The sequence below is a fragment of the Limulus polyphemus genome, unplaced genomic scaffold (genome assembly GCF_000517525.1).
Source record: "Limulus polyphemus unplaced genomic scaffold, Limulus_polyphemus-2.1.2 Scaffold3989, whole genome shotgun sequence".
In the NCBI taxonomy this organism is placed as follows: Eukaryota; Metazoa; Arthropoda; class Merostomata; order Xiphosura; family Limulidae; genus Limulus; species Limulus polyphemus.
In genome coordinates this window covers 67,503-78,441 of record NW_013669599.1, presented here as the reverse complement: position 1 = coordinate 78,441, position 10,939 = coordinate 67,503, and the positions used below count along the sequence as shown (strand labels likewise).

The window sequence follows — 10,939 nt, the reverse complement described above, 5'->3', positions numbered from 1 at the left end:
CTTAAAACAAGCTGCAATAAAAAACTAAAAACATTACACTCAAGTAAAAACCTAAAACAAGTTGCGATGAAAAACTAAAAACATTACACTCAAGTAAAAACCTAAAACAAGCTGCAATGAAAAACTAAAAACTTTACACTCAAGTAAAAACCTGAAACAAGCTGCAATGAAAAAACTAAAAACATTACACTCAAGTAAAACCTACAACAAGCTGCAATGAAAACTAAAAACATTACACTCAAGTAAAAACCTGAAACAAGTTGCAATGAAAAACTAAAACTTTACACTCAAGTAAAAACCTGAAACAAGCTGCAATGAAAAACTAAAAACTTTACACTCAAGTAAAAACCTGAAACAAGCTGCAAAGAAAAACTAAAACATTACACTCAAGTAAAAACTTAAAACATTGTGCAATGAAAAAATTAAAGAAAAATATAAACAATCTGCCACTGAGAATAAACTGAAAAAATTATAGACGAGCTGTAAAGGAAAAGTAAAAAACAAAAAAAAACAAATATGATTTAGTCAAGCTGCAATAGGTGATTAACATGTGAACAAGGAACAATATATTATAAAATTCAATGGAAGTTCGAAAACGTGATTACACTAACAACATACAACAAACATTAACGGAAATTTGAAGATATAAACACAATAACAATAAAGAACAAACTTCAATGGAAATTCAACAATATAATACATACTTAAATAGAAATTCAAAGGCGTAAGCACAACAATAATATAGAACAAGCTTCAACAGCGTTTAAAGAAGTGAAGACGGTAACAGTATAGAACATATTATAAGAGTGAACACAGCAGGACCTTACTGGTTTGCAATGGGAAACAAACGCATATGACGATTGTAAAATACAAGAACAAAGTAAGCCAAGCTACATTAGCATGAACTCAAAAAACTAATGTATTAAAATGGATAACAAATTTACAAAAGCAAAGTTTATACTTCATCTGTTAAAAATTGATCTAAAAGTACTTGTATGAATTATTTACATGATTTACTTACTCTGACTTAAGTTTACTTTCTACATCTAGATTAAGTACACTACACGAGTTTAGCATTCATTTCACTGTTAACATACTGTTACGTCTCCGTTCGTTAATTAAATTTTCCGTAAAATTTTTTTCCGAAGAAACTTTACCGATACAAGTCCTTTCTTAAATAAAACTGGTTTATTCTTTCTGAATACAACTTTGCGATACACTTAATTTCGACAGTCGTGCTATAACAAACGCTGTAATTCACAACAAATGTCTCACGTGCCCAACAATATTCTCTCTGTCCGCAGTTCAATTACTCAATACATTACCTCGCCTCAGTTCTTACTGGCTTATATATACAAGACTACACTATATCTAGAAGGATCCCGAGATTTAAGGAAGGGACGTGAATGTTCGAGAAGGTCGTGGCGTGATACTAGTCACGTGGCCTCCGCTGACGCAACAATACTCTATCTCTAATTATATATATTATATACTACCCTCAAAATCAATACACACTGTTTCCATAAAGTTAATACGCGTCTATAGACTGAAAATAAAATAATATGTTATATTATCATTCTACTCAATGACCATATTTCTAAGGATAACAACTTTAACAAAACAGTCGATTAATGAATGTAAAGACAAAATAACGGTATATTTATGACCAACATATCAACATCGCCTATAATGTTGGAATAATCGTGTTGACGCCAACATATCAGCATCGCCTATAATGTTAAAGTAATCGTGTTGACGCCAACATATCAGCATCGCCTATAATGTTAAAGTAATCGTGTTGACGCCAACATATCAGTATCGCCTATAATGTTAAAGTAATCGTGTTGACGCCAACATATCAGCATCGCCTATAATGTTGGAATAATCGTGTTGACGCCAACATATCAGCATCGCCTATGATGTTGTAATAATAGTGTTGACGCCAACATATCAGCATCGCCTATAATGTTGGAATAATCGTGTTGACGCCAACATATTAGCATCGCCTATGATGTTGGAATAATCGTGTTGACGCCAACATATCAGTATCGCCTATAATGTTAAAGTAATCGTGTTGACGCCAACATATCAACATTGACTATAATGTTAAAGTAATCGTGTTGACGCTAACATATCAGTATCGCCTATAATGTTGGAATAATCGTGTTGACGCCAACATATCAGCATCGCCTATAATGTTGTAGTCGTGTTGACGCCAACATATCAGTATCGCCTATAATGTTGAAGTAATCGTGTTGACGCCACCATATCAGTATCGCCTATAATGTTGAAGTAATCGTGTTGACGCCAACATATCAGTATCGCCTATAATGTTGAAGTAATCATGTTGACGCCAACATATCAGAGAGACCGGTACCCAAACCATTAAAAAAAGAAGGAACGTAAATTGGTTTAATTTCGTTTAACATATCTGATATTATAACGCGCTGCAAATGTGTCAACAAAGAAATGAATAAAAACCCGAACGCTTTCGAAAGTTTGCCCTGAAGAAGAAAGGTCCACCTTTCGAAAGCGCTCGGGTTTTAGGGTTTTTATTCATTTCTATCAAGACTTCTGTAACCTACGTGTTTTCCTAACATCATGAATGTGTCAACAAAGATATATATACCTGTTTGCTACGGTACAAAATACGACTCATTAAACTTTGAGAAATACTTCTTTTAGACCTCGGATCAGTTGAGTTTTTATGAAATACGACTAAAGATAGAAGTCACACTGTCTTGGCCTTGGATTTACCAACCATTAGAACGTAAGAAATAAATGCATTTTGGAATATATTTTTGTTCACGTTATTATATCAACTGTTATTTAGAAAAATCACAAGACAGTCTTTTTTTTTTTTTTTGTCAGTTATCTAGGTGATGTGGATGTGAAAACGGAGGCGTGTGGCGAACTTCTCAACACTTAAGTGTAAACACTTCAACTAATGTTTACTGTAGCAGTAGAAGCATCGTGGGTGTTCACTTCATTGAACAAAAAATTTCACATTTGATATGTAACATTAAAACCACTCTCATTTCTTCCAGTTGGAGATTTTTCTTATGTTTTAACTAGTACATGATCTAAACAGTTATAGTCAATATATAGAATAAATATAATATGGGTCACTGAGCACTAAATTAGGGGTAGTTTCATAATAATGTATGAAGATAAAAATTTTGTAGTGAAATAAATAAACATCATTTTAGTTTATTGGAAGCTTAAATATTCTAATATTTTTTCTCCGCTGAATAAATGTCACTAAACCAGACAGTATATTACATTGGTAGAATGTTATTTGCTGCTACATTCTGCGGGCGTGACTGACTATAACTTTGTTGAAAGCTCATTGGTTGACCCTATAAGTTGACTAGTAGGTTCCTGTCGCGCTGGTCGAACAAAGTTGTTTTATGATTTATGGAAGACGGAAGAACGAAGCTCTTCACAAGTGTGAAAAACGCTCTTGACTTTCATTTACAGTGATTTGCCAAAACATGTGTACGTTATAAGCATTATAATGTTCCAAGTAGAAAAAAGAAACCTGCTTGTTGATTTAATATAATATTTTAGTTTATTTAATGAGCTGAATGTTTGTATTGTATAATTCCGCGTATTGTGGTGAAAACCCCGTTGTATATTAAGCGTATATCGGAAGTGTGTACAGGAAGGCTAGTGACTTCCTTCCAGTCACCAATGATTAGTCACACTTTGAAGACCTGTACCATCTGGATTATTATACAATTTTTCAAGTACTTCAAAAGAATGAGACTATTTTTATAACTGTGGTGAGGAAATATTTTGAGCAACCATTAATTATTTTTAAAAACACGGATATCTCTTTCAAAAAACGGACAATCAAATACGAAACAGAACCGAAGACAGCAGACTTCCAATGACCACCACAACTTCAAAGTCTTTCTTTATTCGGAATATTATTTCTATTGATGAGAATGATGACAATTTCAAAACCGAGATTTCAGACGAAGGGTGGAAGCCTGCGATGTCAGTCTCCTCATCCGGGGTAGAAAACTTCTCCCAGGATGCTGATTTCAGCAGTTTATCAGCTAATAAGGGTGAGTCTGGTTATGAAGAATGTGAGATTAGAGCAGTGACCACTCCTGCTAACTTAGAATTGAGTTCAAGGATGATGAATGACAATTGTCGATATGATGAACAGAATTCGCTGACTATTTCTCTTTCAAATAGTGTTTTTAATCAAAACCTCTGTCAAGGAAAACATGAAAAACCCCCGTTCAGTTATAATGCCTTGATAATGATGGCTATTCGACAGAGTGTAGAAAAAAAGCTAACGCTAAATGGAATTTACGAATTTATAATGAATAAATTTCCCTACTATCGAGAGAATAAGCAAGGTTGGCAGAATTCAATTCGACATAACCTGTCGCTCAACAAATGCTTTGTCAAAGTTCCTCGACAGTACGACGACCCGGGTAAAGGAAATTATTGGATGTTAGACCCAGCAAGTGACGATGTATTTATAGGTGGAGCCACAGGAAAACTACGGCGTCGTTCTACGTTAACTTCTCGTAACCGATTGAACGCTTTAAGGCGTAATGTTGTATTAGAAAGTTTGCCGTACATATCTTCTGCTTTGAGCGGACACGCACAGGAAAAAGCAATAACTTGGTCACCCTGTCCCTTGGCAACACCATCTGTATCTAATCTTGATTATTCAAACATTATGCCACTGAATCACTCCATTGACACGTTACTAAGAGGGATTGATGCCACTCCAGGGTTTCAAAGACAAAGACAAGATGCTTTTCGACAGACCTGTTTTGCTGCTCCAACTCCAAACCTGCAATTTTCGCCGCTGCTGAGTTCTGGCTTTCAGGAGGGTTTCATGTCTCTTCCTCTTCAGTACAAGATCTTCAACAGCAATAACAGTTATCCACTTCCCAGGCTTCCTCCTTATCCATTGTCTCATTCATCTTATCAAAACACACCTGGAGTAATGAAGAGGGACACAAAACTCTTCCCTCTCTTCTTTTCCAATAGCTCAACCACCTCACAATCGAATTCATCATCTCGGACGACTATAAACGGCCACATATCATAGATAGATGGCAGTAATAATGCATATAATTACTTTTAATATGTTTTTAGTTGTTCAAGCAAAACTAGTTTAACCAATTAATAGGATACAGGTGCATTTATTTTTATGTATGTTCTAGTTATTATATTAGTGTATTACATTAATTTTATTTCATTTTACATGCCATAAAATAAAATGTAACAATTATTTTTGTGTTAGGCTAGTGTTCAAAACCGAATTTCGGGTAATGTATTTACACCTGTCAAGAGAAATCAAGCCATAATTCGGTTTAATTTCTAAGTTATTAATCTTTGAAAGTAAAATATATGTGGCGATAAACCCACAGTGTAATATATAGTTAGAGAATCCTTTGGATGTACGTGACTTTTTAACGCATGCGTTTTATGTACTTTAGTTGTTTATTTATACATCTAAACAATTAATTTGTTTGTAAATTTACACACATGTAGCTTACGTATTATTGAGTTGTAATACAGTTCATCGTTCGTGGTTTATATTTAACTGGATTACATGGGTATTTCTATAGATTTCTCAGAATAAAAGAAACATTCATTATATGTTGCCATTTAGACTTTAATGTATAAAATTTTATAATATATGACTGGGTAATTACCTTGTAGCACTAATAATATATGAGCAAACCATGTAAACAAACTCTACCAAAATAAATAAATAAACTGATATTTGTAAGGTGATCTTATGTCTATATAAGGCAAACGTCAATACGAAAATGGTAAATTACCTACAGATAAGTAATACATGCGAAATGGTGTACCATGTTTCAGGTGATGGAGCATTATTGATATGTTAAAAACTGAGCGAATATATTATTCTGATATTTGTTAATCAACCGGTTATTTTCCGATTACATTTTCTTCTGGGATGAACTATTAGTTTTATATTTCTGTCTCTCTCTTTTTAACGACGTATTTTACAAAAATTGCATAACGTTCTTGGATCTAACAGACGTTAAACTGACTTGCTTAGTGCTTCAACTGAGCGTGTCCTAGTGTTAAATGCCTTGTCTGTGAATCCGAGAGTACATTTTATTTCATATTCACAAAAACGCACTCCGCACTTTGGGGTCGAGGATGTGGTATAAGATAAACCTTTATATTTCACTATTCGATCAAACAATAGTAGCTTAATCATTGAAAAAATTAGTAGCCTATAAGGACATCTAGATCTAATTACTGGTTAGTGTTTTTTTTTATTAATTACTCGCTGGGGTTTGATCCTGGGTCCGTCCTCTTAATAGGAAGGCTGGAGGGATATCCACTCTATCAGTCCTTGGTTTAAACATGAACTTACTACATATAGTTGGAAGTATTACAATGGAAATAAGTAAAGAAAATGTATCAGTGGAAATATTTCAAAGAAAACTTTAAACTAACGGTATAAAGGCAACAAGTTTCTCAGAAAAATACTTAAATATATCAGAATTGTGTCAGTAGCACGAAAAGGACCCCCAGTGTAAAATAGATGAAGATAAATATTATGAGTAGAAGAGTTGTTTAGCTACTATAAACATAACCTTGTTTAATTGACTGTTGCACTGGTGATTGAATTAGTGCAATGAACAGAATACTCCTCTGGTCCAAATATAACTCATAAGATTCAAGAAAAAAAAGAGATTGCACATTAAAAATGATATAAAAACACAGTTTTACATTTGTGTGGGGATGTTTAAAAGTCCCATTCACTTCACCGCCTATATCTATAGACCCCTGGTGATCTTATTCCTCTAACTTGTAAATATCTATTTCGTACAAACGCTGAGTGAGGACTGGTCTATTCTAATGCCAGGGGTTTCTAATAGTTGTTTACTTGTGTGTGTGTGTTTTTTTTTCATAGCAAAGCCACAACGGACTATCTGCTGTGTCCACCGAGGGGGAATCGAACGCCTGATTTTAGTGTTGTAAATCCGTAAACTTACTGCTGTCCCGCCAGGGGGAGTAATACTTTGGACAGTTGTTAGTTACTTCTAGTCACGTACACAAATGTTAGTATGTTTGTTTGGAATTAAGCACAAAGCTACAGAATGCGTTGTAAGTCCACAGCCATACCGCTGTGCCACTGGGGGGGGGGGGGTGTTAGTATGACTCAGTTTAAACTAATCTCTCCCATCCTCTCACTGAATGCTATTGATTTGTTGAATTTTGCTTAGATCTACTCGGGGGCTGTCTGTCCTTAATTTTGAAGTGATAAATTAGAGGGAAGGTAGTTAGTCAACACCACCCTCCGCCAACTCGAAGGCTGCTCTAATCGAATAGTGGGATTTGACCGTCACTCTTAAAACGCTATTTTGTTTTTGGTTGTAAGAGGGCGTGATCCACGGAACCTCGGATCCACAGTCCGGCACGATAACCAGTGGGCCACACTCGGCCCCACACCGAATGTACATCATACATCTACTGGTTCTTCACCTATTTTTGACAGCTACTGTTGAAGCAAAACGTTTGGAGTGTCAATACTGCAGTTATCTCATTTTCTATATATATTCTAGTTTTCTGCATTTACTACAATTTGATTATTATTTTTATATTCCTTATTCAATGTTTATTGTTACATACATTGAGAGTGAAAAATTATTTAGATATTTTTAACACCAGTTACCCAAAAGCAATTTTTTTCCAAGGTACTGGACCACATCTGAAGTAGAACTGACAACCATTGTGTCCACTAATCTAACTAGAAAATCCTAGAATACTAGGAAATTCTATATGATACAACGTCTTAATTATAACTCATTTTATTATTACTACTTATTGAATAGGTAGTGATCGTTTACTTGTCTGACTTTAAGAACCTAAAAGGCTCAGCGGGTAATATCCAGTAACTGACACAAATGATAAAAATGAATAATTTACTGAATAATTACTGAAATGTATTTCTTGTAATTTTGTATGAAACATCAAATTTACGTGAAATAACAAAGACACATGTTTAGTGTCAATGTGACTATGGGTGCAGCTAATAAACAAAGCCCCCCAGTGGCACAGCGGAATGTCTGTGGACTTACAACACTAGAAATACCCGTGGTGGGCAGAGCACGCATAGCCAATTGTGTAGCTTTGTGCTTAACTTCAAACAACAACATAATAAACAAAATGGCAAATCATGAGAATTAAAAGGTAGCCATCACTCTAGAACGGCATTATGTTTGTTGTAAGACAGAAACCATGGAAATGTTATTTTCTTGTCTGAGATTTTATCTGCGTGATGAAAACATAATACGTTTTTCAACCATATTTGCAATCATATAGAAGAAAGTTGGTCTTTCTTGGTTGGTTTAATGGGTTGCAAGCAACAAACGTTATTTTAGTTAAATTAATCATTCAGAAAAGTTCATCGTGTTCGACATTCAAGGGCCTTTTGTTTTGTTACACCTAAAGGGCATTTTCAAAAACAAAGCTGTTGGAGATGGTTTTTGTTTGTTCCTAAGCACAAAGCTGCACAGTGGACTGTCTGTGCTGCGCCCACCACGGTTATCGAAACCCAGTTTTTAGGGCTGAGTTACTGGAGGGCTGGAGATTATGTAAACCTTCAAATATAACTATAGAAGCTATTGTTGGTACCTGTACGGTGCTACCTTTGAACCGAAAATATCGTTGTGTTTGAAACAAATATTATTAGCTACTAATTTAACATGTGCAAATGCACAGGTAAGTAAGGGATTACTTATTAAAGGGCTCGGCATGGCCAGGTGGTTAGGACGCTCAACTCGTAATCTGCGGATCGCGGGTTCGAATCCCCGTCCCGCCAAACATGCTCGCCCTTTCAGCCGTGGGGGAGTTATAATGTGACAGCCAATCCCACTATTCGTTGGTAACAGAGTAGCCCAAGAGTTGGCCGTGGGTGGTGATGACTAGCTGCCCTGGTGTAGCTTTGTGCGAAATTCAAAACAAACAAACAATACTCATTAAAGATAATTAATCAATAAACTTTGTCTTCGTGGGTAGTCGAATAATACACGACAGCAAACCGGGTTGGGTGTGGCCTAATAGTTAGCGGGTCTGAATCGTGAACTTACTATGCAATTACTGCATAGTTCGTAATCAGTTACCTCAAAAACAGGCTGCGCACTTTGTGGTCGTAGGAATATTCTAAAAATGACGATGTAATGTCACTGATCTTGCAGTCAATACTTATGGTTGGATGCTGTTGACTAGCTACCCTTCTTCCACTCTACTAGATTAATTCGTAATTATAGACATGTAGCTTTAGGAGGAAATTCTAAATGATCAAACTACAAGTGTTCTATACCGCTACCGAAATAATTAAACGGTAAGAGACTTTGTTATGAACTTTTATTTTTATTTTTATTTGTTTGTTATTAACTTTGAAATTAACATATTCTGTTGCATCTTATTCTCGAGGTTGCCCCCAGTGGCACAGCGGTATGTCTGCGGCTTTACATCACTAGAAACCGGGTTTACAAACAAACAAACAAAACTCTCAAGGATCTAAGTTTTAGCCAGTATGTAGTACCATGTAACCGAAAATAATAATACTTATCTTAAACAAATAAATTTCTATTGCCTCTTCAGATATGGTTTACCGTCCGGTAGCTCAGTGGTAAACGTGAGGATTTATAACATAAATAAACATATTATAAAATTGGGGTTCGATACCCGCTGTGGGCACAGTACAGATAGCCCTTTCTATAGCTTTGCACTTAAACACAAACAACTATGTTTTTTGAAAAAAATCAGTTTTCGTATTTACAAGATTTATTAAGTTTAATTAAAAAAAAATAAATAAAGCCATTATCAACCAAAGCACAAAAGGATCAGCCATTCTAAAAGGACACGAGTACTGGCAAGACGAATAATCAAAGAGAAATATCAGAGTTAGTATTCAAATGGTATTTCTTTGAAATACATTGGAGAATGAAATTTGTTGACAGAGCAATAAGGTCAACGAACACAAATTGGCAAACGTGTATATTTTATCTAGAGATGGCGCTGTTGTATACAAAAATATTTCTGGTTTGTTATGTATTTCGACCAAAGCTACACGAGGACTATCTGCGCTAGCCGTCCCTAATTTAGCAGTGTAAGAATAGAGGGACGGCAGCTAGTCATCACCACCCACCGCCAACTCTTGGGCTACTCTTTTACCAACGAATAGGGGGATTGGCCGTGACAATATAATGCCCCCAGGGATGAAAGGGCGAGCATGTTCGGTGTGACGGGGATTTGAACTCGCGGCCTCCCAGTGGCACATCGGTATGTCTGCGGACTTACAACGCTAGAAACCGGGTTTCGATACCTGTGGTGGGCAGAGCACAGATAGCCCATTGAGCAGTTTTGTGCTTAACTTCAACCAAATATATGAAAATGAAAATCGAACTCGCGACCCGCAGATTGCGAGTCGAGCACCCCTAACCACCTGGCCATGGCGGTCCAATATTTCTGTACGTGAACTAAGATGATCATAAAAAGCTATATTAACATGTTTGACAAACTTTAACTATACATGAATCTTATGTAGATTATTATCATATTTGAATATTTTTACTTTTTACAGTTGTTTATGTTATTAATAAAAAGTAAAATTAAATGGACTTCCCTTATTACTTGCCATAATGCCAGATTCATCACTGTGGGTGTCTGAACTAGTTTACAATAGGAGAGCACTTTCAAACAGTACAATACTTCATGACATAGCAACACAAATTCAGCAGAGGTTGAAATAGAATAAACTATAATTCACAGATTAAGATTTCAACATATAAGCAATTGATTTGTTCCTGTATAGGTAAACGGTTTGTTTCTTTTGAATTTCTCACAAAGCTACACGAGGGCTATCTGCGCTAGCCGTCCCTAATTTAGCAGTGTAAGACTAGAGGGAAGGCAG

General features: G+C 35.6%; 1 protein-coding gene across 1 annotated transcript; it reads left to right on the top strand.

Annotated features, from left to right (window-relative positions):
- The first annotated feature begins 3,892 nt into the window (after positions 1–3,892).
- LOC106470418 (forkhead box protein D3-A-like) lies at positions 3,893–5,085 on the top strand. The gene has a single exon (XM_013930974.2). It carries the CDS (start codon positions 3,893–3,895, stop codon positions 5,078–5,080), a length of 1,188 nt encoding a protein of 395 aa, XP_013786428.1. The 3' UTR covers positions 5,081–5,085.
- Positions 5,086–10,939: the final 5,854 nt, after the last annotated feature.

Bases quoted from the DNA above. Each gene is read 5' to 3' on its own strand.
- LOC106470418 (XM_013930974.2), top strand. From the start codon at position 3,893: ATGACCACCACAACTTCAAAGTCTTTCTTTATTCGGAATATTATTTCT.